The sequence below is a fragment of the Eleutherodactylus coqui genome, chromosome 3 (assembly GCF_035609145.1).
Source record: "Eleutherodactylus coqui strain aEleCoq1 chromosome 3, aEleCoq1.hap1, whole genome shotgun sequence".
In the NCBI taxonomy this organism is placed as follows: Eukaryota; Metazoa; Chordata; class Amphibia; order Anura; family Eleutherodactylidae; genus Eleutherodactylus; species Eleutherodactylus coqui.
In genome coordinates this window covers 272,679,073-272,706,845 of record NC_089839.1, presented here as the reverse complement: position 1 = coordinate 272,706,845, position 27,773 = coordinate 272,679,073, and the positions used below count along the sequence as shown (strand labels likewise).

The 27,773-nt window shown below is 46.8% G+C and overlaps 1 protein-coding gene across 1 annotated transcript in view; it reads right to left on the bottom strand.

Annotated features, from left to right (window-relative positions):
* XPR1 (xenotropic and polytropic retrovirus receptor 1) overlaps window positions 1-26,668 on the bottom strand; it is a 130,416-nt gene extending 103,748 nt beyond the window's left edge. Inside the window, exons 1-2 of the mRNA XM_066597435.1 lie at window positions 26,315-26,668; window positions 5,794-5,845 (exon numbers count right to left, since the gene is read on the bottom strand). Coding sequence (XP_066453532.1) covers window positions 5,794-5,845; window positions 26,315-26,383 — 121 coding nt within the window. The 5' untranslated portion in view covers window positions 26,384-26,668. The remainder of the gene's footprint in view (window positions 1-5,793; window positions 5,846-26,314) is intronic.
* Window positions 26,669-27,773: the final 1,105 nt, after the last annotated feature.

The window sequence follows — 27,773 nt, the reverse complement described above, 5'->3', positions numbered from 1 at the left end:
AGGCGATATAATATCGATTTTTGTAAAGAAGCGTGTCTTGTGGTCCGGTGACCAGATTTTTTTTCTTTACATTCCGCCCTTTCCTTTGTGTTGTACAGGATGTAGTTTTGCTCGAGGCACTAATGAACTTATAAACAAGTTCTAGAAACTTTTGGAAAGTGTGAGGTGACTCTCTGTCACCGATAAGGTTTGCTCCAAGCACAGAGACTCCCCAAAAAAGTGGGGTCTTGGGTCCTTTTTCCACATGCGTTTGCTCATCACGTTAGAGGCAGGCTCTGAACGCTTGCGTCTAACGCGATGGCTGTGAGCAATGCTTTCTAAATGAAAGATGGAGGGCTAGGCTAAACGCATGAAGGTCGTGTCCAGAAAAGGAGACGCGACATGTCGTGCGTTCAGCGTCTACCGCGAACACAGAGCCCATAGAAAAGATAGGAGATCCATCTAACGCAATTACAGTTACGTTTGGGGCACTGCATTCACGTTACCAGGCCCTGGAGTGTTTACAAGTTGCCATGGAGACTGTTAGTCCCTCAGCGACAACTTGGAATGCTGAGTTTTCCTTATGGAGCTTTCATCAGAAGGTTGTAGAGGAGACCTGGAACCTCCAAAAAAATGAAGAACGTTAGATGGGACACCTGAACTTCCTTTGTGTCCCCCCCCCCCCCCCCCCCGGGTCGTTTAGGAGACAATCCTTTTAACATATGGAGGGAAATATGCCAACCCTCCTCCAATTTGTACCAGCTTGGTAGAAAATATCTTTCTGTAGTCGCTACTTCAGTTCCTGCGGAAAGAAGGTTTCCAAAAGCTGGTGAAGTTCTGTCTGCTGGAAGGAGCATTGCGAAGGGAGAGCATGCCAGTAAATTAATATTTCTTGGCTCATTAGATAACGGTTATTGGGGCCAATGATAAAAACATCATGAAAATATATTAACGTTACAAATGAAAATAAAAAAATTACAGATGAAACAATTAAAATTAGGTGTATGAGAAGCTTTTTTTAGTAGTTAGAAGTTAATAATAAAGTCAACAGTTTACAGTTTTAAAAGAAAACTATTTTTTTCTTGATTGTGTTGCTTTATTAACCCTCGACCTGTTTTATTTTTATACAGCATTTTAAAAAGTCGATATATCGAAATATCGATAGTTTCCCACCGATATTTAACAATAATCGATAGTATCGACTATCGCTGAACAAACTATGGACTATCGATATTTTTGTGTCAATGTCCCAACCTTACCTGGACCTGAAAAGGGAGCGAGGAGTTCAAGTGCTGCTGGCCTTTATTTGATTAATCCAGTAAATAAGGGCTCACACCCACTTGTTTTTTTTTAATGCAATTGCCAATGGGACTTTTTAATGTTAAAAACGCATCGCAAGTTGGTGCTTTGCAATTTTTGTGGGATGCGTTTTCAACATTAGAAAGTCCAATTGACAATCGCGCAAAAAAAAAAAACGTAAGTGTGCAGGAGTCCTACCATTCTTAAAAAAAAGACAGATGAAATGAGGGGCACTTTGGGCAGTAAGGGTCCTTGGGGGGGCAACCCAAACCGCCCATACTGTAACCTGCCACTGCTATTCAGCAAAAGAATGCACATTTTTAGCTACAAGATAAATAAAAAGTCTTATAATAAATGTTTTTGGAGCAGCTAGCCCTGATTTGGGAATAAGAATACATATAATAAATGAGGCTAAAAAGCAACAAAGACGGGAGTCAGGAGACCAACAGAGCAGTTGGTAATTGGCATCCTAGAGCTATAGTACCAGCTCCACCCAGCGCCATACACACGAGCTCCATCCGCCGGCGTTGTTAGAGCGGGGACAGCTTGTGCTCACGGCGAGATATTTCTCACATGCCTACGAACCTGCCACTATTACAGCACAGCTGTGATCCACCGTCTGCCGACCCAGCGCTAGGAGAGAAGCCAAACGGGTACTAGCAGCGAGGAGGGAAGGTGCGAGAGGAGAACAGCTTTCAGCAAGACTGGGGACACAAAGTCTCCATTAAATTCACATCGCTCTTGTAAATGTAAGGCGGCGCTCATCTACGTGACGGGTAATACATATAATTTACAAATCACACATTACAGCCACATAATAAAGGCCGTGCATTGGGAAAACATTAATGAGAAAGGGAGAAATTCTTAGACCAACCGAGCGGCAATTTTATGCAAAGTAGCAGATATGGATGACTGTGCGAGCAACAGTGTAACAACGCTCGCCGTATAGTGGCAGCCGCTCCGTATAGTCAGTACAGCAGACGCAAACACTCCTTGTCGTATTCTCCTAAAACAAGCATTTAGAATCAGAGCTCCGTGGATTAGTCTCCGTCAGCTCCTTCCATCAGAAATACTAGCAAAAAAAGAAAAAATAGGGCGGCACGCTGCGCTATTTTTTTAATTAAGCAACGTCCGGGGGGACAAAACCCATTAGGGGCAGTGACATACTTTGTTTGTATTCAGGTTGGTTTCACAATGCTGAGAATCTCGCGTGAGATTTGCGCGTTGCGAGACTTGCACAAATACGAATAGTCATAAATATGAGCGATGTTTTCCCGCAACGCATCACTGGAAAAAATAGGAATATACATCATTTTTTTGCGCTCCTCAGTCCGATTGTTTTCAGTGGGACAGTAGAACACGTCGCACGTCATGAAGCGTGAACACGAGTGCAATGCGAGGTTTTCCATTGAAAACAAGGGAAAACACTTGCAGATCCTCTAAAAAGCCTAAAAGGCGCGTCGGAGGACCGCTACTTCACAGACGTGACAGGAGGCGTTTCTGCCAGAAAAACGCCTCGCCGGGGCGCGAAAATGCACGTTAGCGAGTGCGATATTGAGCCAAGTTACTCGCCCCGATATCACACATAACCGTGTGTAGGTAGCCTCAGGCTGTTTTTTTACTGTCCGATTACGGAGAGCGGTTAGACCCACGTAATTAAATTGTATCCAGGCATCCGGTTTCATGTGGACTGAGGTCCTATTCTGGTCTGTATTCACAGATCAAATCACCAGTTCGTCTTTTGGGGTGTAAAAAAAAAAAATCAGCAGAAAACAAGTATTGGCATCTGTGTTCACTGCAGAATTTTAGTACCCCATTTTCTGCAGGTTGGGACAAAATTGGTATCACTTTAGGCCTTTGTGGGTCTTTTTTTTTTTTTCGGGCGTGAAAAACTAATGACACGGATGCAACATGGGAGAAAAAAAAAGAAGAAAAAAAAAAAAGACATGCACTAAAAACCGCACATATACATGCATTTTCCAGAGTCATGCCATGCATATGGCCGTGTGAAGGGTTCCATCCGGCGGCGCCGGGCTCTCGCATTCTGACTGATCCGGCAGCCCTTTTATTTTCAATTTTCTGTTCCATAACTGAACAGAAATACAGAATTCTGAGGAGTATTAGCAGCATTTTGGTGGCATTTTTTCCTGTCGTTTCTGCAGTCCTATAAAGAAGCCCGGGGGAAAATACGTAATTGAATCCATTTTCAGCGAGGTAAACAATGGCTGCCTGCATTTTTGTTGCCATGGAAATGTAGATATGGATAAATGTAATTACCCTTTTTCGGCTGCCACTGTAATATAAATCTACAGTAGAACTGAGGAGTTCAGTGATTATTGGTATATATGAAGAGGAATGACAACGTTACAGATGTACAAAATCCAGAGTTAGCCGCTGATCGCCATAAGGGCTTGCGTTCGCGTCGACGCTGTGTACACCGACCGTGTAGGCCACCATCGTGCCTCTGTACTTCAGTGGAGAATACCGTTCTAACATGGGATGTAATGGCGCAGGCCAGGATTTTCAGGACACGTATCCTTACTACAATTGTGTACTTGCAGCCTAACGGGTGTTTTTTTAGGCTGGGGAATTAGCTCTAGCAATATAACTGGACGGTGTACAGAAGAAATGATCAAACCACCATTAAAAAATAAATATTACCGGCACCGTTACCGCAGCGAGGAGCGTTACGATGCAAGTGTCCACACCTTCTATAATCACACGTTGTTTGGCCGCTTTCACACCTGTGTTTGGGTCAGTTCAGGGTTTCCGTCCCTCTGCTCATATTTTAGAGTCAAGAAACTGATTTAAAAAAAAAACAAAAAACATGATTCCGTTCTTTTAACTCATCGATTTCAAGGTGGTTTAAAAAAAAAAAAAAAAACGGAAAATAAATGGAAAGGTTTCTGTTTGCTTCCATCCTGTCGGGTTTCCTTTTTTTTTTTTCGGGGGGGGGGGGGGGGGGAGGGGGGGGGGGAATAATGCTGCAAGCTGTGCATTTTTCTGTCCAAAAAAAAAACTGACGGAATGGAAGTAAACAGAAGTCTTGTTTTTATTTTTGGTTTGTGTGGTTTTTTTTAAGCCCCATTGGAAATCAATAAGGAAAAAGGCTTTTTTCCCCATTTTAGATCAGTTTCTCTCCTCTACAAATAGAGCAGACAAACCCTGACCTGCGCTCTGATTCAGGTGTGAAGGTGGCCTTTGATGATTTACAAAGTCGCTCCATGTAGAAGGACATTAAACAGGGGAATCAGCCTCTCCCTGAGGCTCCTCCTCAGCTTCTATTCTACTTTATATGTTATTCAGTTTAATACTATACCCCCTAGATCCGCCACTAGAAGAGCCCATAAAGGCCTCGATACCAGAGGACAGTAGCATCTATCATACGGCTCTGAGGCGCTCAAAAGGAAGGACACACCATAAAGAACTTTATTAACCCATGAAAGGACCCCCAAACATTCCCAATAAAGCTCCAAACCCAGACTGCAGCGAACTATACCACTGCGTACCTCCCGGAATGAATCATAATAGTAGTTCCTAGGCTGCGGTCACATGGGGGGTAAATCCTGCGGAATAATCGCTGCAGGACAGTACTGAAATATCGGCGACAGAAATGCAGCTTCAAAACTCACGCCATTCATCGCGGGTTTTGAAGCGGTTTTGCCGCCTGCTTTCCGCTGCGGCCACATCTCCCCATACAGAGGAAAGACGGCCTCAAATTCAGCGCTGCACGTCAATTTCATCGCAGCTTGGCTGCAACAGCTTCTTTGGCAGAATTTCCGTGCAGAAAATCTGCATAGAAATTCCACGTCAATCCTGCCCTGTGTGAACCCAGCCCTAGAATTATGTTGGTTTAACCACTATCCATTCTGCCTCATAATCCTGTGCCTAGCCGCCGCCGGAACCTGCCCCCGCCCTGGCCGCCGCCGGACACAAAGATTATCAAAGAGATTTCCCCAAAACTTAAAATTGATTCCCAGCAGAGACCTTCTATAGCCAGTGATTGGCTGCAGCAGTCACATGTTCTGGTTAGCAGCAACCAGAAAGGACAGAGTGGATATGAAACAAATAGGTAGTACTAAAGAGCCAACTCTCTTCCTCCTGAATGGCAGCTTATGTGGCGCCTTTAAATTAGAGATAGGAAAAAAAAGTTACAACAGAAGATGCCCTTTTTATGCAGTTCCCAAAGGCAACAGCTGAAGACGCCATCACATGTCTAGGTGTCAGGCTTCTTGTCACGCTCCTCACTTCTGCATAGGATTGTGAATCAGCAGGACAGACAGGGAACAGATTACAAGATAGGCAAACAACCAAAACCGGCGTCCTGGTAAACTGCAGACAGGACAAATGAGTCAGTATAGGGCGAAGATGAAACAGACCTTCTGGGTCGGCAGGTTAATTCATGGCCGAGCTTCAGAAGGAGAACACAATGTATGTGTCTATAGACAAAGGTCAACGTTAGTAAACTAAGATCTTTCACATTCCAATCAATGGTCACAAGATGAATGGTCTTACCTTCTATAGATGGGGCTTGGTCTTGGGCTGCATACAGCATCTCCTTGAAAGCCTTAAAAAGATGGAAAAAAATAAAGTTAGTGAGATAGTCCAACGAGAAGGCCAGTGGGATAATGTAACAGAGGTGCTTCACAATAGGAGTGTGCTGTATGAGGGAGGTATGGTCAGACATAAAGCACGTGTGAGACCCTGGACTAAAGGATAGCCAAAAGACCTTAATATCGACATTCTATCCTTAGGATAGGGGTGTAAGCCATGGTCCCCCAACAAACAGATAACTTAAGGGGCCACCGTGGTGCTTGGGTCAATCCTCTTCATTGCTTACCGGACACACATTGTGTAGTGACTACATCCAGATTTGCATCCTAGCCCCAATCTCTTGAATGGACCTCAGCTGCAGAGAACTGCAGTACCAGGCACGGCCACTGCCAAACATATGGTGCTGTCTTGGTAAACAATAACGGTTTGGGCTGTGACTCCTCCAACTCAGCTGAAGGTTGAGGTGAAGGAGTGAGGGGGTGCTGGGAGTTGGAACCCCTGGCCAAAGGAAGGCAAATGGCTTATCCTAAGGATAGGTCATCAATATTACAGTCCCAGAAGAACTGTTGAGTACATGCCACACCCTGGCTTCCGAAAATAGGATCTTGGAAATAACAGACGTTACTGATCTCTGTGAAGTAGGAATGTAGAGCAGAGATGAGCATCTAGAGCACATCTTTGGTTGGGAACGTCTTCAGAACAGCTACTAAACATATTAAAGGGGTTGTCTCGTTTCTGTATAACATCCCTTTAATAGGACTGCCTATAGTAAAATAAACTTGCCCCTCTGCTGCCCCGCCGTGGTCGAGGTGCTTGCTGCAACAGCAGACATCAGCGGAAGTCAGGTGACCGCTGCAGTGTCACCACCGCTCCCATCCTTAACGCCATGATGCGAAAAGTTCGGAAAACGGACACTGCAGCTTATGATTGGCTGTACAGTCACCCATCTTCTGGTGAGATCAGCTGTCACAACAAATGCGGGGGAAAAAAGCAATTTCACCATTGTTTATTTGGAATTTATGTAAATGGTATTCACTGTGTGGTATAAATATTATGCTAATTTTACGATTATGTAAACACAAAATTTATAAAAAGGTTTTATTATGTTTTATTGCTTTTGCACAATGTATAAAAAAAATCCTCCCGATGTGGCGCCATTCCAGGAGCAGAGCCTTTGTATTTTTCAGTTGACAGCCTACCAGGCCTGTTTTTTGCAGGGTAATTTTAGTTTCCCGTGTTAGCATTTTGATGTATCTACAATTTTTTTTTTATTCTGTTTTGGGGAAGCAAGATGAACAGAAAATGGCTATTAGGACTTTTCTTCTAGTTTTTTTGTTTTAACGGAATTTATCATGCTGGAGCAATAAATAATAATAATTAAAAATGGATAATATTTTAGAGTCCGGACTGTTTATGAATGTGATGATACCCGTGATGCGTTGTTTTTGTTTTTCTCTACAACCGTTTAGATGCCCCGGTCAGCAATGGCTGCAGCATCTGCAGGGTTCAACGGTGTAGAGGAGTGATTAGATGGGCAAATCCTCATCATTTCACTCCTTTTTAGAGAAAAAATAAATAAACTTCATATGTGAAAATCAGAAAGCAAATAAGCTCTCTGATTAATAGGGGAGGGGGATAACGAATAAAAATTAACGCCACTCCTCCCCTGGGACAGGGCGAGAGACAGGACAATCAGGAGAATCACAGCCCCTTTTCTGAGTCTCCCCTTCCCGCTCTCCTTTAGGGCGCCTTCACACTGGTGAGAAAATGGTGTGAGATTTGTGCGTTGTGAGACGCACAAATAGCAAACTCATGAATCCCAGCCTGATATTGCCCTCAACAGCGTGAAGGAGCCCTTACACACTGACTGAAAAACAACAGCTGTAAATTCAGTATTCCTGACCCCACTTCAAACGGCTCCAGGTCTGTACGGGCTATCCACATGCTTCAGGTGTCATTTGAAAGCCAAGAGTCTTAGCTTTATAAAGACACAGCAGCCCTAACAGAACCAGAGCTACAGCCGTTTAAAGTAGGACGCGCATATGCCAAAAGGTTTGTCCCAGTGATAATCCTTCCTGTGCCTTTACACAGGAGTGGTCGTTGCTGCAAGTGAATTGAGGTAGATCGGACCGGGGATCGTTCCACTCGCCTTCATTCATAGTGAACAGGCAGTCGTTCATAAATGAACGACTGCCTGTTTACACGAGCTGATCCATTGTTCAATGTATGCATAAACTAAACGATCAACGAGAAGCTAACAGTCTCATTCGTCGTTCAGTCGAGGCATGCATTAAAACTGAACAATGGATCAGCCAGCATAAACAGGCACTCATTCATTTAGGATACCGGCTGGATACAGGAATCTCAATGATTTACCAGTCCGTGTGAAAGGGCCCTTTTTCCAATCTGGGACATTTACCAGTAGTATCATGTTTTTATGCTGCCCACATATCTCTCATACATCAGATGGCAGCCCTCCACACTACAGTAAGCAAGAGCATTTCGGCACATACAAAAATCACAGTATTCAGCTCGCCCGAGGTAGTAGGAAAGCAGGGAAAACAATTGCAATAACTTCTGTATCACATTAGGCAAACATTAGATCGCCCTAGGCAGCAGGACGTGCGAGTCACAGAACAGCTACTTGCTTCCTTCTCTCCCGCTTCTGATCCCGTCTATGCCTTCGTTGGTGTGTTTGCCAGGCTTCAGTCACGTTCAGCATCTTAGACTTTCTTCAGATTTCCATTTTCTTATTGAACAGAGGAACGAAAATACAACGGCCTGCCAGATGCGCCAAAATGACAGAACCCGGCGGCGCCTAACGGACCTCATTGACCCCAATGACTATAATAGTCTTCGCCCGGGCTCTGTCATACATTCCATCATTTTATGAGTGTTTAAGAAGTGGAAGTACCAAAAATATCTAAGGAGGAGAATGCTCCTTAAAAGTGACCCCATCCTAAATCTACTGAACTGTTTGTCGAACGCATCTTGGGGTCCAGAGAACTGGTAGTCAATATATGAACAACTGCAAATGTCAGAAACCCTTGGGGCTCATGGGCATATAGCACAAATGGCCGTATGGGCTCCGTCACACTCCAAAGACACCGAACCCAATGAAGCAACCACCTGCCTGTCCCACCCTGTAGGCCCTTACACTGAGAAGAAATCTGGGTTTGTGACGATCATACAGAACCGTACATAGCGGTATTCAAAGAACGAACCAATCACACAGCATTCTTAAAGGGAGCCTGCCATAAACCATCTTTAAAATCCTTCCAACATCTTTATATTTGACTGCAAAATTAAAAAGAAGCCAGACACAAAGATCACAGGATCAGACGACAACTGGAGCACTTTACCCTTAGAAACCCCCTCCCGTCCAACAGCATCCTTGCAGCGCTCCACTGCGAATGTGATGTGAGCAACCAGAGAATAAAGGCAAGCGGGTCTGATAATTGTTCTACCGGTAGCAAAAGTTATCAGACCTAAATGATTACATCACCGGTGGCGCTCATTGTTGGTCAGCGCTCGTGAAGCAGACACACAACAGGTCAATAAAGGAGTGCAGGCTGATGCCGGGGGCGAGCAGACGCTGAGCAGCTCCTTTGTGAGAGGCTCATCAATGTACCCGGAATGGGCTACAGATGGTTGGGCCACGTTCAGAGGCTCCGAATGAGGATCGGTGAATATTCCAGCACCGTCCCCCTGTTTGATCCTCATACACGGGCTTGAAAAACACTTGTGCTCCTGAAGCAACCTTACAAATTAACCTGTCGTTTCCTTCATGCTTACAAGCCGACGCGGGCGGCTCCGAGCTGACAGGGAGCCGAGCGCAAGCAAGAAGTCATTACAAGGACTGGAGAGTGAAGCGCGTCAGTGACAAAGCAGAGATCCTCGGTGAGGGCAGGAATATTGCTAGATGCAACCTAATACCATTCGGGTCTGGTGAAAAACAAAATAAAAATTCTAAAAAAAAAAAATTATTTTTTTATTAGGGTGGGTAGCAGCAAAGAAACGTCCGTGTGGCCCCAGACATTGTGTTCATTATTGTACTGATGGATTGTGCAATTAGAGGAGAATAAAATAGGCAATTACAAACTAATATAAAAGTTAAATTAATGCAACTTTAAAAAAAAATCCTAATTGAACAATTTAAAAAATTTAATTGAAACCAAACTTAAATTGTCTAAAAAGCCCGGTGGAATAACTGCGCTCGGCCGCTGTCAAGTCTTTTGCTGCAGAAATACTTTTTTTTTTGCATTTATGGGCCAAAATAAAAAAGCCAAAAAGCCCTGCGTAGGTCAACGGTTTTATTTTCATGGTGAGTGTGATGTAGGTCCGCGAACTTCTGTCTCACAGCGTATGGATTTATAAGCAAGTTTTCTGCTTGTAAAATGCGTTTTGGCGTTAACGCACAATTTGCATCAACGTATATGTGTTTTACCTAATTTTATAATATATATATATATATATATATATATATATATATATATATATATATATATATATATGTCACATATGGTTTCTAGTTATCACGGTAAAATAAACACATTACACACTCGCATGCAAATCACATGGACCGCGAGTGCGACGCATTTATTTTTTTACTGCCGTAGCAGATAAGAGGCGATTCTTCAACAAGAATAGAACATGCTGCGGTCTTTCTCTTTTTTTTTTTTATAAATCAGTTTTTATTGAAGTTTTGGCAATTAGACAGAAATATCAAAAGATACAACACGTAACAAGCATACATGGGAAGGGAGAGTACAACCTGCCAGTATTATAATTTCATACTCAGCTATTCGTTCTGCGATTGGCATTATGAAAAGATATTTGGCTGCAATCTTTCTCTGAGAGAAAAATCACTCATATGTAGAGATGAGCGAACATGTCCGTTACGGACACATCCGCACCCGGACACCGGCTTTGCCGAACACTGCAGTGTTCGCGCGTAAAGGTCCGGGTGCCGCCGGGGGGCGGGGAGATGCGCGGCGGCGCGGGCGGCAGTAGCGGGGAACAGGGGGGAGCCCTCTCTCTCTCCCTCTCCCCCTCACTCCCCACCGCACCCCCCCCGCGCTGCCACGGCGGCCCCCGAACTTTTACGCCCGAACACTGAAGTGTTCGCAAAGTTCGGTGTTCGGGCGAAAAAGGGGCGGGGCCGAACGTGTTCGCTCATCTCTACTCATATGTAAACAGTCCAAGTAAAAAAAATACATTATTTAATAATGTGTGTATATATATACTTTTTTTTTTTTTTTTTTTAAGTAAGCCTTCCGATAGCGAACAGACACCGATTCATTATTCTACATTACACAATAAAAGAAAAGTTTGGGAGAACAAACAAAGCAGCCGTGTTTATATAGTAATCCTCTCCCCACATGGCAGCGTACACATACGAGGAGACAAAGGCCTCCTACATGCGGCCACAGAACACGCTATGTACACGCTGACGCACCAGCGGCCTTTAACCTTACAAAGTAGCAATCTAAATGTAATCTCCAGAAGTGACCCGTACAAGGTCAACAACAGCCTGGCAGCGCCCGCTCTCCATAAGGCGTCTACCCGCTGCCAGGAAGATATATGCCCAAGAATAGGAATATTTCTTTGCAGGATGGAATCACCAAACCTGACACTCCGCTGTAACACACAGCAGGGGGGGGGGATATGGGCCTTTAAATCAATATTTCTATCTGCATTAATCTGTGTCTTGGGGGCTTTGTGGATGGGGCGGAGGGTCCCAGGAGATCATGGAGATATTACATGGGTCAACGAAGACTAGTTATTTGCACATATTGCAGATGCCCCACTTCTATGGGTGACCTGACATACTAGGGCCCCCAATACTCTTCACTAACATGTTGCTAGATCCCCCACATGTCCCCCATCATGTCATTCTGCCCACGCTGCACATGATAGAACAGGAGGCTGTCATACAATCCCACACACGCTACTTTATACAAACAGCCAAAATCAATTAGCCAATACAGCCTATTAGTGATGCTGCTCGACGAAGGAGGCCCCTGCGTGAATGAATGGGAATGGCCGAGGATGGAGATGATGCAAGGGGAACAGGTGGATTTGGCCACAAATTTCCCCTTACTGCATTGAAAATGGGAGATCTGCGGCGTTTTTGCATAAGGCGGCGCATGGCATCAAAGAAAGTGAACCGATTTTCATTGTTCTACTGACACTTGTGCATATTTATTGCATATGTTAAGTGCGTAAAAGAGAGAACGCTGCGTGTAATATAGATAAGTAGTATTTCTCCTTCCCTCGGTGACATCCCGATACTGGACAGTGATTTACGGGGGGCAGCGCTGCGCACACACGGAGCTTCATTTATGATCATTTCACTCACAAACAAGGCCAAAGATGGAGAAGTCGGCTTACAGCCCGGCACCTCGAATCAATACCCCCGCCCCGCGGGAGCTCCAGCTTTTACACATCATCATTGCTGGCTTCTCCGCTCAATTATTCCATGCATCGTACGGCTCGCCCTTTGTATCCGGCTGTCAATCACTACTTCTGCGCACGGTTTACGTGATGCCGCACCTTCCTCCCGGAAGATTTCCTGATGGACGGAAAATTCTGAGTCTTCTACACTAAATATTCCCTCCCATCTGTCCAAAGTTAGATATGGGGGGGGGGGTCACATTAAGTGCAAACATTTAAAGGGGTTCCTTCCAGCTTTGTTTTGGAGGGTGCCAGGAGGACGGGGATATGCTCCACACTTGGTGGTCTTGCCTGGAGGTTGTTAAGCTGTGGAAGCGAGGCCATAATTTGATAAATCAATTGTTTGTGGGCCCGATATCTAAACCTCCCACGGTTTTCCTTCTAGGAGACGGACCACCGAAGCTTAAATTCAGAGCCCATCGGCTCATTCAGGTCACAAGGATCCCTATCGCTTCAAAATGGAAAACCCCCAAGCCTCTATTCCTGAGGTGACCAATAGATTTCCACAATTATGCTCTATGAAAGGATCCACGCTATCAGAACGGACTCCCTACCCAATCTCCTAAATACATGGCAGTCCTGGATTGACCATTCACAGGTGCCAGGACTACGCTATAGCTTACCTTGTACCCACCCCCACCAGAAACCAACTCTCCACATATAGTATACAAACATTAGAGAATTGATTTGGGTTCCTGACGACCCCTTGTTATGGTCCCTTTGTTACCCCTTCCCAGTATGGTGTTTTTACAAATATGACGCTATAGTAAAATTTATAGTACTTCAAGTCAGCTATTCGCACCCTTGTGCTGACATTTTTGCAAAATACACCTGGGTAAAAATGGGGTATTGCAAGGGAAGAAAGAGTGGAGAAAATTTTTTTTTAAAAACGCGCACAATTTTTACCTGATACAATAGTCAGTAAAAAAAAGCAGACTCTGAAGCCAATGATTTACAATGGTTTCATTCCCAGTGCAAGGTTTTCACTCATGCGATGTTGAGGGGATTAAAAAAAAAAAAAAAAAAAAATCGCGGCGTGCTTTTTCTTTCTGCGATGTGTGTTTTTTTATTTTTTTATCTCCCATGTATTCCTATGGAGGTTTCTTTTAGATGCATTGCAACGCTACAAACGCGTGTTGCGATTCGATTTGAACATTACAAAGTCGCATTAATTTACGCAATAAAAAAAAGTTGTGTGATTTTATCACGGACGGCAGCGATGCGATATTATTGTAAAAAAAATGCTGATGCTGACAAATCGCAGTGAATAAAGAGGTGATTTTGTCGTGATTTCCTTGCAAAAAAATTACGATCGCCCGTGTGGATGATGTTAATTTGTGCGGCAGATTTTCCACCACAGATATCACTTGATGATCAGGCGGAAATCAATGTGTCACACATACAGATTTTGTCGAAGATTTCTGGGGACATCCACTAAGAATCTGTGGCAAAATCCATAACAAAAACAGCATTTTACAAACCACAAATCCACTACTTTCTTTAAAAACCTCCAATCTACACTTCTGTACCTGAAGGGTATATTCTTATTACAGATTCCAAGTGGGGAGGATTGTGACAGGGATTCATTATGGAGTGAGATCTGCTGCGAGCGCCCACAGCAAAAATGAGCCGTGTGATGCATGGTTTCTGCAATGTAAAACGCTGCAAATTTTCCACAGTCCCTTCCGCTGCAGGGAACCCCGAGCATTTCTGCCCCGTGTGAACATACCCGACAGCAGCGGACTCGAAGCTTCTGTACCTTGTGAGCCGCAATACCCGACAGCAGCGGACTCGAAGCTTCTGTACCTTGTGAGCCGCAATACCCGACAGCAGCGGACTCGAAGCTTCTGTACCTTGTGAGCCGCAATACCCGACAGCAGCGGACTCGAAGCTTCTGTACCTTGTGAGCCGCAATACCCGACAGCAGCGGACTCGAAGCTTCTGTACCTTGTGAGCCGCAATACCCGACAGCAGCGGACTCGAAGCTTCTGTACCTTGTGAGCCGCAATACCCGACAGCAGCGGACTCGAAGCTTCTGTACCTTGTGAGCCGCAATACCCGACAGCAGCGGACTCGAAGCTTCTGTACCTTGTGAGCCGCAATACCCGACAGCAGCGGACTCGAAGCTTCTGTACCTTGTGAGCCGCAATACCCGACAGCAGCGGACTCGAAGCTTCTGTACCTTGTGAGCCGCAATACCCGACAGCAGCGGACTCGAAGCTTCTGTACCTTGTGAGCCGCAATACCCGACAGCAGCGGACTCGAAGCTTCTGTACCTTGTGAGCCGCAATACCCGACAGCAGCGGACTCGAAGCTTCTGTACCTTGTGAGCCGCAATACCCGACAGCAGCGGACTCGAAGCTTCTGTACCTTGTGAGCCGCAATACCCGACAGCAGCGGACTCGAAGCTTCTGTACCTTGTGAGCCGCAATACCCGACAGCAGCGGACTCGAAGCTTCTGTACCTTGTGAGCCGCAATACCCGACAGCAGCGGACTCGAACCTTCTGTACCTTGTGAGCCGCAATACCCGACAGCAGCGGACTCGAACCTTCTGTACCTTGTGAGCCGCAATACCCGACAGCAGCGGACTCGAACCTTCTGTACCTTGTGAGCCGCAATACCCGACAGCAGCGGACTCGAACCTTCTGTACCTTGTGAGCCGCAATACCCGACAGCAGCGGACTCGAACCTTCTGTACCTTGTGAGCCGCAATACCCGACAGCAGCGGACTCGAACCTTCTGTACCTTGTGAGCCGCAATACCCGACAGCAGCGGACTCGAACCTTCTGTACCTTGTGAGCGGCAATACCCGACAGCAGCGGACTCGAACCTTCTGTACCTTGTGAGCGGCAATACCCGACAGCAGAGGACTCCAACCTTCTGTACCTTGTGAGCCGCAATACCCGACAGCAGCGGACTCGAACCTTCTGTACCTTGTGAGCCGCAATACCCAACAGCAGAGGACTCCAACCTTCTGTACCTTGTGAGCCGCAATACCCGACAGCAGCGGACTCGAACCTTCTGTACCTTGTGAGCGGCAATACCCAACAGCAGAGGACTCCAACCTTCTGTACCTTGTGAGCCGCAATACCCGACAGCAGCGAACTCCAACCTTCTGTACCTTGTGAGCCGCAATACCCGACAGCAGAGGACTCCAACCTTCTGTACCTTGTGAGCCGCAGGCAACTAAGCGATAGTCAGGTGCCACAGCAGAGAAACTTTTAGGCAAGGTCTACGCAGCAGGTTTTGGTGCACTTCACACAGCCTAAGTCCGCTCAATAAGTGATGCCATCACATTGTGGCTCGATGTAACTGCCCATGTACAGCATTTATTACGCACCCAAAGAGAACAATATACACAATAAAAACATGCAAGTGTGCATGAACCAAAAAAAAAAGTGCTTTCATTGACTCCATTTATCGTGTAAAAAGTGCGCATAATACGCATATAAATAACGCTTGTGTGAGCCCGCCCCGAGATGGACAGATCTCCAGAAAAAAATCAATAGGTTCAACTGACTGTAGCTTGTATGGCCGGCTGGATGGTCGCAAATTGTCCTATTTCCAGCTGGGTCTTCCAACTGGTTTATATCGCATAAGTGGCTTATGTCCGCTGCAGCATTCTCAGGGGGGCGGCGTTGTACACATATGGCGATTAAACGCAGTACCGCAATGCAGTTCTGTACGGACACAAGAAAGCCCTTGATTAATCGCAGCTCGCTTATGCGCAATATTTTTACTGTGTCCGGACAAATCGCCCAATGTGATTACCGCCTTATAGGGACGGAGCGATCAGGTGCATCAGCTCAGGCGGCAGAATCTGGTATCTATATACAGACACATATGATGTATCCTCTTTACAATGAGGGCGACCTTGGCTCCATAGTAACAACAGAGAACACTAATGACAACCACCGGAGCTAATGGCAATAATTACTAATGACATTGACGAACATACACAAGGCCTCGTTTTCATTTGCACTTTGGCGGAGCGCACCTCTGTTAGTCCGTGGGGAGATCGCTTTACTAATATGTAGCAAGTTCCAACATGCTGGATATAATGTATCTCCAGAGATCGGCATTGTCACACTGGGAGGGATATGCAGCATTTTATGTCGCCCGGACAAGATGTATATTATGAAGTATTGTAAAACAGCATTCAGCAGGCAGGATTAGTACATGGACATATATAACAAGCGGCAGAAAATAACCGCATCGGACGAACCACCCAACAGATTATACAACCTGCCACCAACTGACCAACCATCGCAGACCAAACCGTACAGTATCTTTCCAGATTTCTCCATTTTAATTACAATATGAGACAAAAAAGGACAAAAGGCAAGGATGAACTTAGAGCGCTTTCACACCTGCGCAGGTGATTCCACTTTCTTGCCGAATTTGGAGAGCAGGAAAGGGGAATCCCGCATCCCTGGACCCCATTGACTATAATGGAGTCTGCCGGCTTTCTGCCCAGCTGAATGGTTTTGGGCCATGCAGCACTTCTCCCGGTATTGCCAGTCGGACCTGAGAAGGAACCTCCAGATGGTTCCGACAGAGATGTGAAGCCCGAGCCCGGTGTCACACGACCAAAAATCTTGCGCCAGTTTCGTGCATTGCAAGATTGACAAAACTCGCCCGAATATCAACTCCATTCTTCTGCTGGAGCCATACTCATGAGCCACACACACGGCCATGTTTCCTCCCACTGAATCACTGCAGGTCCTATTTTTTTTAGTTCCTCGAAACGCATCGCATTGATTTCAATGAAACCTTAAATAGATGGCATGCCGTGCGATGTGCAGGTGAGGCGAGGTTCCCATGAAATTCGCCTCGCACCCCTTCTGTGAACCTCTGATCCTCTCACCTGAGCTTCACGCGCGAAAGCAAATTGGAATTTTACCGAAAGCATGAAGGGCGAATGTGCCTTAAAAATTACCTCACATCCACAGTAAACCGCAGGCTGCCGAGCGCGATATATCCCGCTGCCCGTGTGCAGGGAGCCTTACAAGGGAAGAGGGTTTGGGGCATTTTCTATATGGAGCACATTTGTTAAAAAAAAAAAAAAAAAATGCGCTTTTGTAATTAGCCAATCACGGCATTCATACATGGCGTCAGCGGACGATCATCCGAGAATAGCCAACATAATCCAGCGATGTTTTGGCGGACATTGGCCGGTCACATGAATACTGAAAAGGACAATTAACCAAAATTAGATATTTTGGCGGAGCAGATTTTTATGTTTCATCTGTTTATTGGTTTTCAAGAAAGGTTACAAAAGCAGACGAACATTAAATAAAGGCAGATTAAGGCCGGGCTCACAGGACCGTATGGCAATACGGTATCAAAACCACAACATTTTACCGGCATATGGAAACCTGCATTTTGTTGCCTTTTTACCGGCGTCTGCCTGCGCTCGTACAGCGGGTTTTATGCTCGCGCTCCTGCGCTGGATTCCTGGCTCCTTCTCATGCCTCCTAGCAACATACGTAAAAAACACAACCCATACACAGCGTAATTGTACAGCGTTTAGAACGCACCCATAGAGAACGACAGGCTGCTACGTGTGTAATACATGGGAAAATAGAACATATACATGGTGTACAGGGGAACAATGGGCATCAATGCCCCCTCAGTGGCGTCATTTAGCACCAAGTATTCAGCTGTCAGGGATGGCCGGAGACAGACAAGTATTGTACTCTGCCAGTCCCCTTTGTAATGCATGCAGTGGGCGGTCACATGCTTGACCCCGGCTGCATACAAGCTCCGCCTCACCGCAGGGGGAATGAAGGGGGGGGGGGGGTGACATGGGAACCCTAATCTCCAGGCTACTTGGGGGTCTACTGTGTGCATAGCTAATAAAAGTCCATTATGGTTTAGGTCTTCTTGGCTGTATCATCACACGCTTCTTTTTGCCTTGTACAATATGATTTTGCAATTATGGAATGTAACCAATGGTCTTAGGTTTCCTCCTTCAAGACAGCATGGGGTGGGGGGGGGGGGGGGAGACTTATTATAGATTTTACGCCAGAATTCTGGGCTAACGAACTCACAAATCTTCGCACAAGTCCAATTTGGCCATAAAGTCCAAAATGCTTATTACTTTCAGAAGCGGGCGGGGCTTGTCAGGTGGGGGGTGTGGCCGCCCCAGAGCACCAGATTTATGTATACATTTATGCCAGAAACGTATACTAGGTTGGACCTGGCATACATCTCCATGTAGGTGCACCAAGGTGTCTTGATATATTAGGCGAATCTCGAGGCATGCGCCCCTTCATGCATCAGGTGCTGGTGGGGCAAATTATACTAAGACCAGCTTGATAAATTTCCCCCATGAAGTCCATAAAAGACATAGTTCAAAATTTAGGCTCAAAGGGGTTGTACCACAATAAACTTTTATCCCCTGTCGGTAGCATAGGAGACAGAAGCGTGTTCGGGGGGAGTCTCAGCACTGTGTCCCCCATAAATCCCAACAACAGATCTCGCAGCCTCATCTCATCACCGTGGGGTTGTTGCCCCGACCTGCAGTAACATTGGGATATATGGAGCGACGGCCGCGCATGTGTGGCTTACGGAACTAGCGGAGTACAAGTGTTCGGCTATCTCCAACAGTCTCACTGAAAAGGCATGAAGCGGCATCATCCATGGGCAATGGCTGCTCCATTCAGCCTGCTCCTCACTGCGGCGGTGCAGTGGTCCTGCGGGACGAAGGGGAGGAAATGGGACTCTGTTCTTAGAATTAGTGGGGGTCTCAGCAATGAGACCACCAATCAGCCTTTTATCACCTATCCTATAAATAGATGACGAAAGTCTATTGTGATACAACCCCTTTAAAAGGAAGGATGAAATGCATGATGTGTCAGCCGGCCTTCACAGTCAACATACGGGCAACAGAACAGGCACTCCCTATAAACCAGTCCTGAGCCAAGAATGCCCTGGCAGCACTCAACTTCTGGCAACTTCCCAGCAATTAAAATGAAGTTCCCAATAATTCAGTGTAGTCATTAAAGCCGCACCTTCCTGCACACCAAGTGGAGACGGTTCATACTTCACACGTCCGCTCGCAGGCCTGGAATTAATAGATGAAACAATGGCTTCCCTGATGGATAGGAAAGTGGTGAAGAGGAGGGCACGGGCATGCCAAGCGGGCACTGCAGGAGCAAATGCCCTCCTACTCACCAGTGCCGATTACCATCTCTGCCCATTGTCTGGCTGTAGTAATGGCTCTGACATAAGGTGGGTGCAGCACTGAAGCTGCTCTTGCTGACATAGATCTCATTAACTAGCCATGACAGCCATGATGAAGAGCGGAGCCGGCTGCCGGGGACACGGCCATTTATGTGGCACTATTAAATTAGAAAGGTTAGACTGTTTATTTTGCATTGGGTGATCCCTGCAGGAAGTAAAGCATCTACTGTGGTGAATATTTAGAGACGAGGTCACATGATCTCACCCTCCGGCGGCAGGGATCGAGTTCTGTATGTACTAGAATGGAAACCACTGACCATCTCGGCTCTAATCACCGCCTTATATCCGTACCTGCACCGCCCTACAACCAGGTCTTGTAGCCGCCATTATATCAGAAAGGCAGCGGCCATATAGCGTGTCGACCAGCACTCTCTAGTGCCATATACATGGAGCAGATCACCACCAGCTTGGGGATGAATGATCCCTTCCATACAGTTTGTATAGCAAGATGTGCTGCCAAAAAGCCATCACTTCTTGCCTCCAAAACCTTTGTGAAATGCTGGCAATCTAGAGTACGTTAGCCAACGTTCATTTGCCCGATTATTGGTACAGGAAAAAGGGCCTTTCCAAGTTAAATTTATAAAAAAAAATTTAAAAAAAGTTTTTTTTTTTAACTTGGAAAACTTGTTCCCTTATGTATATGAACAAACGAGGAAAGGGTTAAAAAAAAAAACAAAATAGGATACCTGCGCCCTGCCATCCCCTTTTGGTCCAACACTTCCGCACTCCTTCTTACCACTAGTCTTGGCTGCAGTGTTGACCTTCTGCACACACGACAATTTCAGCCAATCGCAGGCCTCAGTTATACACAGCTCGAGACCCGTGATTGGCTAAAACGGTCACATGTATTTAAGGAACACCCCCACTGCAGTCAATGTAAACAAGAGCGGCAGTGCTGTACCAATGAGTGCGACTTACGTTACTGTTTTTAACCCTTTCCTGCCCTTTGCCCATTTACATAGCTTGGAAAATCATTAGTTTACATTCACACGGAGCAACAGGGGAAAACCCTTGGCGAAATCCACAGCGAACTTCAGGCCTTCAATTGTAAAAGGCGAAATCTGCTGCAGATCAATGGCAGAATCCGCGCCAAGAAGTGAAGGTCTTGATGCATGGTGGATTTTAGCGCTGATCCGTATCAACGCATGCTAAGGCCAAATTTTACATGGGGGCGTGCGATATTGGGCCATGAATTGTGCTCGCCAGCATGTGTTTTGTTCACTTCGGGGAAATAGCGATCATCAACCGTGGCAGCGGATCGCAGAGCGTCTCCCATTGTTGTCAATGGAAGACATTGCGTCCTACTGGTGTGCACCTAGCGCATGGTGCAAAGCCGCCACCGGCCCCACGAACACTATAGGCGATTTGAGGGCACACCCAAAGATAGGACGTGCCGCGATTTCTTCCTGCATCTCACAACTAACAAATCTTGCATGATTTTCTCGGCCGTGTGAAAGCGTCCGGCGGCCACGCTCACACACAGCGTTGACAGAGCGCAGCGATTTCAATCATGGCATTTTGCCACAGCTTTACAGCAGTTTTTAGACACGTTATTGCCTTTGGCAGCTTGTTTTAAGGCACCAAATCATTCTGATGGGTGACAAGGTGCATTAATCGCGGCAAAATAGAGCGGAGCGTTTTCTAACGCCTTGATCGAGCGCATTGAAATCCATGGGCGCCTTGTATCGCGATTACTGCGGCATCCAACGCGCTGTAAAAGCGGTGTGAGAGAGTGAAGGGCAGAACACCTGAAAATGACAGACGCCAACCGATGATCGTACGAGCTGGTCAGTAATGGTTTATTTACACTTATATGCTGCCATTACGGTGGCCATTCCCGTCCAGCCCCTCCCCGTACAATGAGTGTCCGCAGCACAGCGCTGTTGACATGAGGTGATGCGCTGCGGACACTTCATTATTATTGCTTGTGGTTCGATGGCTGGACCAGTCAGGGCAATGATCAGGAACCAATCATTGGGGTGATTACTGCCCCGTGTGAATGGCTATTACCTAGCGACTGATGTGCTGTGTGAACGGCTGCGGTCATCGATGGATATAATGACCCAACTATATAATAACCAGGATTCTACACCCTGAGGACAGACATCCCAGCAGAGAACCTGCTACATATCCCAATAATGTGGGCACCGCTGGCCCATCTCCAGTGATCCATAACCTCTTGGGTAAATCTGCCTGGCTTTAACCCCTTGTTTTATCTCTTCCTCAGCACGGAGCGGCACAATAAACTGTTATTACAGCCATTGATTTCCCATTCATCATTATAATTGTAGTCGCCTCGGGGGGGAACGACTTCTGCTATTAAACAGAAAAGATGGAATATTTACTTTAACCAGGACCTGATAGATGGGAAGGAATGGCTTTATACGCGCCGTGACCAACACAAGACGTCTTGTACATTTCCTTAGTAACTTATTTCCTAGTCCAACACTGCTCATTCCTCAGCCTTATTTCTGATGAGACGCCGTTCTGTCCGCGGCCGGGTTCATTAACGGAACGTCTTGTCTGCGCACAAAGGAGCGGCCGCTGTTCTATCCCCGGTACGTCTGACATCTGCTTCAGCGTTACTGAGCGGCGTGGAACAGCCTCAATCAACACAAATACTCCCGGACAGGAGTGCATCCCCGTCTACTTACTAACAGGGCCACCTCCAACCGGGGCATGCTGGGAGTTGTAGTTCTACAGGGTGGAGACCATTGTACTACAAGATCCTTAATGGTTTATGGAAGGAAACTATAAGGAACCTTTCACGGCGGACGGGATATATTCACAACACACCGCGGAATTTGCCGCTGTGGAAATCCGCACCAAAAATCGATGTGTTTAAAAGTGGAATTTTATGCAGAACGGCGAATTTCACTGCATTCTATGGAACAGCTCCGTCCTGTCAGAAAGGTTCCTCCGGCTTCATGCGAGCGGATTCACAGAGACTAATATCCATTGACTTCAATGGGTTCATTCATATTTCCGTATTTTGCGAGCGCATTTCAGTCGCCCAAAACAAATGACAGAATGTTCTATTTTCGCACCAAAGTCAGTGGGGGGGAGGGGCGCACAATACTTGTTTTTTTTTGCATGCAATTAAACATGTCTTGCGGGCGCAAAAAGCAATATGGTTCATTCCGCAAATACGCAGCACTTCGGTGTGTGCAAATCCATACACGCAGTTTCTTGCAGTGACAGAACCCTGAACATATATGATGCGTCCGTGCGGACTGGAGGGGCGAGCGCCGGGGCTCTTGCCGTAGAAGAGCATTTAATGGAACATTTTTTAAACTGCCCCTTGTGCCGGTGTCACACCATTTCTTCCCCAAAAGCGGACATTGGAATTTTCGTCGCAGGTAATTCTTGCAGCAAAAAAAACAAAACAAAACAAAAAAAAAAACACCTGATCCCTGATAGGAATTCTGAAACAGCACAAACACTGCGCTACTTTGTAGGGCTTTTTTTAATCTCATTGTTGACTTCTTTTTTTTTGGGGGGGGGGGGGTGACACCTTTTCAAAATTGCAGCTTGCCTGCATATAGCCTTTATAGGGAAGGCAAAAAAAATAAAATAAAACAGCGACTGAAGAACAAAAACATCACATGCAGATTTTCTGCCACAATTTCTCCTTTTACAGAAAGATTTTAAAAAAACACAAACGTGTAAGTGGTATAAAATACAATTATCGGGCACAACTGAGAATCCATATTTCAGGCACAGCCCCCTCCCCGCGCCTACGTGCCGCGCCGCATACAAACAAAAGCCTCCTACAGGTGGGGGCGCTCTCCATGCCCCAGGTGACACAACGGAGGCCGAGTCGTCACCAACAACCACCGCATGATCAATCACATATCAATACAACGTTCCACATCGTAGAATCGCCACTCAGCTTTCCAGTAATCCTGAACGGCAGCTCAGTCTCAGGAAGCATCCGTACACCCGGCACACCTGACCCACAAGAGCTGGGCGACACCCCGTAGGGCATACGACGGGTACCACAGTGCTGGACACCCAACTTTCCCAGAAACATCCAGCGAAACATCAGAAATGGAATATCTTAAAACAAGAGTTTTTTACTTCTATTTCAGGCTGTATTCACACAGGGGGGAGGGGGGATTGGAATTGTGGTCTAATAAATATATATTTTATTTGCGGTTTTTTGTGCAATTTTCATGTTTTTTTGCAGTTTTCGCACACAATCTCCATCCATTTTGCATAGTTCTTTTCACTTGCAATTAAAAACCCCGCATAAACACGCAGCAATATCTTTTTTCTGATCCCCATGGTTACATGCGCTAAAGATGGATGGCACGATGCGAGTGCTATCTGTTTTAGCGCATGCTGCTTTTCTTTCCCCGGACCGTCAGTCCAGGTTAGTAATGGCCCTCGTGGACATCCCGTTCAAATCAATCTCTTCTATTTCCCTGCAATTTCAGTCCGATTTTCTGGTACAAAAAAGTAAATAAGTGAAAAATAAATAAACGCCCTGCGTGAACGCGGCCGCGCAGGGGAGACGTTATTTGTAGAGACAGCCGGTGACAATGCGGCAGCGCCTCCCGTATATTCTAGTCGTCTCCCGCCCTCTGAAGGGTTTTGTTTCTGCCGGAGACACGTGGATTTCTGTAAAACCCCGTTCAGAGGAGTCGCGGAAATCTCTGCAACAAATCTGTGAGAATCGTCCCCAAATGTGTCACGCCGGCTGACAAGTGGCTGATCCGACCGCCATCTAGCAGCCAGCATGCTATTGTGTCTGTGGCAGAACTGATCTGTGGGGCGACTACAACTCCCAGCGTGCGGGGCATGATGGGGGTTGTAGTCCTGCAGGGATACAGCTCTGAGCGCTGAGGAATGCATCCATCTACGACTCGCCTGCTTCCCCGGAATTACTTTTTAAGCAATTTCCACAAAAATCTGCAGCAAGTCCGATTGTGGTCGGACGCTGTGACAAAAACCGCCCATTGAAGTGAATGTGTTAAAAAAAAAAAAAAACGGATCGCACTTGCGTGATGTGAGTGCAATAACCATGGGGACGATAAAAAAGAAAAAACGCGAAGCGCCGTATGATTATGGTTTTTTGTTTATTTTTATGCGCCAGAAAATAGGTGCAAAAAGGATGGAAATAACTCCGGGGAAAAAACATTAAATCAGACCATTTTTACGGATCACAACTTCGCCGGTGAATGTAACCGCGGGCGCATTTGTGCGCACATTATGCAAAGAATAAAACACGTTGATCTTTAATTGTGCGCACATTTTGGTGGCGCAAAAAAAAAAAAAATAGCACTCTGTATTTTTCTGCGTATTTGCACACCAAAGGTCTTAATAGAAGTCAATAGGCTGCGCAAATGTGCGCACAATACGCCATCAGATGCGTTACGCACTGCGGGGAAAAAAAATCATATCTGGAATTCATTCGCCATTTGAATTATTGCGTCTGTTTTTCGCACATAAACATGTACAGTAGAATACGTTAACGCGCACGCAAAAAATCATCGCTCATTCTGCAGACACGTTTACGCCGGCGTACATTCACACGGACAACCGCGAATTCAATCCGAAAAAAGCCGGTTTGATTTCCTTGAAATTTTTGTGGGGTTTTCGTGTGATTTTCTTCCACGCCGTTTCCATCCTGTGTGTGCGCACTTTTCACACGCCTGTAAAAAAATTCCCTTGCTCGTGTTTTTCTTTTAACCACGGCTGTCACGGTTACATATAAAACGCATCGCGCTCCCATCACGCAAGGGCAATCCGTTTTTTTTTGTTTTTTTATACGCACCTACAAACTTAAACGGGCAATTTTAGAACAAAGATTGCGGCAAAATACAACATGCTGCGATGATTTCTTTTCGCTCGTGTGATTATTCGTACCGCGACGAATGCGTTTTATTGCGATCCGAATTTGCGTCGATTTTTTCAGGCGGAAAACGGAACGGAAAAATAGTGGATGTGAACGTCCGCTTCTGGTCGGGGCGCTTCCTCCGCACGCAGCGATGGCGGCAGGTAGCGCCGTCCGCAGAATCCAGGGACCACCTGCCCTTCCGTCCGGCAGCGCTGACCCCCTAAATCTACGACTGATCCAATCCTCGTTAGGAGCTGTAACGTACCCCGCAGTAACGAGGGACCCCTCCGCTGACCTCTGAGCGATGACCTTCAGACAGCCCACCCCCCTCAGCCAGACAAGTGACATCGGCCGCCTTAAGCCCCTGCAGCCCCCCCATTCGGACCCCGCTGAAGCTTTCCAGAAAAGCGCTGATTCAGCAGAGCCGGCACAAAGCAGCGTCCCCCGGCAGCAGGTGTCGTCGCAGACGCCGGCCGTCACACCTTGTCCCATAATCGGATTGCCCTAATCCGGCCGTGTCCTTCTCGCGGGCGGTAATTACACCTTCACTAATAGTCCCAGCAGGTCGGAGCGACATCACGGTAAGCGAACGCTTCTGATATTACTGAAGGGTTGGGGGGAGAAGAAAAACGGATAAGCGGCGCCAAGGTAAACGGATGGCGCAAAAAACTGCAGTCATATATATTTTATATACTGATCCGCGACCGTTTTAGGGGTCAGATCTCCATGGCGGACGGCGAGATAACGGACGGATCAGTTACGGATCGCCAGAAGTTACGGAGGGGGTTATTACATAGAGGGGGATACTTTTTACGGCTCGTCGCCGCGACAACACGTTCGTCTGTCCTCGTTAGAGATAATTAATCAGCGTATTTCCCAATCCATACGGATTAACTCTTTCCTCCCCCGGGCATGCTGGGAGTTGTAGTCCTCACCTCATACTGGATGTACTGCTTCCTCCACTCCGGGGTGATGTGAGCCGACAGATGCTCGGCGAACTTCATCCTGAGCCCGGGCCCTCAAGGGCCCCTTCCCGGCCCTCAAGGACCGCCGGCTGTTCCTTCTTCTTCCGCCGGTGCTCCCCGGGAACCGCTCCGGCTCATGTGTCCCGCACTGTCCGGTAGCCTCCCGGGCTGTGGTTGCTGTGGTGAGCCCTTCTTGTGGTGTTCCGCCTCCGGGTAGCGGTCCTGCTGCTGTCCGTGACGCCGCTGTCCGCTCTCTGCTGCCTCACAGCATCTCCCAGCTCTGCCTCCTCACTGGCCCCGCCGCCATCTTGCCAAAACTCCCACTGCGTCTGCGCAGTAGCCGCCTCCTGCACAACGTCATTGTCATGGTAACCACCTCTGCCAGAGCAGAGAGGCGGTGGGCGGGGCTTACTCTGCAGCATTGCTTCAGAAAGCAGGGTGATTTACATAGGGCGGGGGTTGTGTCGTAGCCACACCTCTTTCCAACCTCTATAGGCAAATCATTGGCTGGACGATTAAGAGGGCGTGGCTGCCGCGCCCCCTTGTTTTGGAAGCCGGGTGTTGCTTTCTTGCTTCTGGCGGGGTGATGAGTTCCTTGTTGTCTTCCTTGTAGTTGAGGAGGGCTTGTATCATCTTATTGGATTTCTCTCTGCATCTACTAGTCAATTCTTTGACCTGAAGGCCGGTTTCACACGGACGTATTTGCGAGCGCAAGATTTACGCGCGCAATACGCAGAGAATAGATCGCATTGATTTCAGTTGCGTGAAAAAGCGCAGCTTGCTCAATTTTCTTGCATAATTGCGCGCCAAAGGTCCCCATAGAAGTCAATGGGAGGTGCGGGATACAGTGCGGAATTCCGCTGGGAAAAGAACACATCTGGAACATATTAAAATAACTCGCCATTTACATTGTGCGCGAAAAGTGCAGTAATTTCCATGGATGGGAGCGTTCTTATGTGTTTTTTGTGCGTGCAAAAGTGCATGATTGGCGCACGTAAAAAGTATAGTAACATATGCAACGCCCATTGTACAAATGCGCTGCGCAAATTCAGGTGTAAATGTGCCGTTGTGGCACCGACCTAAAGACATCCTGCAGACTTCAACCCTGTTAATATAGGCCGCCTGCACACAAGCGGAAATTCCGCATCGGGATTTCCCGCGCAATTTCCGCTGCTGGAAGCCTGCATAGGATTGTGTTAACAAACGCAATCCTATGCAGACGGCCGCGATTTGGCCGCGCGAAATATCGCGTGGCAAACAAATCACGGCATGCTCTAATTCTGAGCGGTGTTTGCAGTGCCTCGCACAGAAATATCACTCACCCGCCGCCGGCTCCGGTCTGCGCATGCGCCAGCTGCCCGGCAAGCCAGCACATTAAACAGCCGGAGCCGGCGGGCGCGGGTGAGTATGCGCTGGTCCTTGCAGGCGC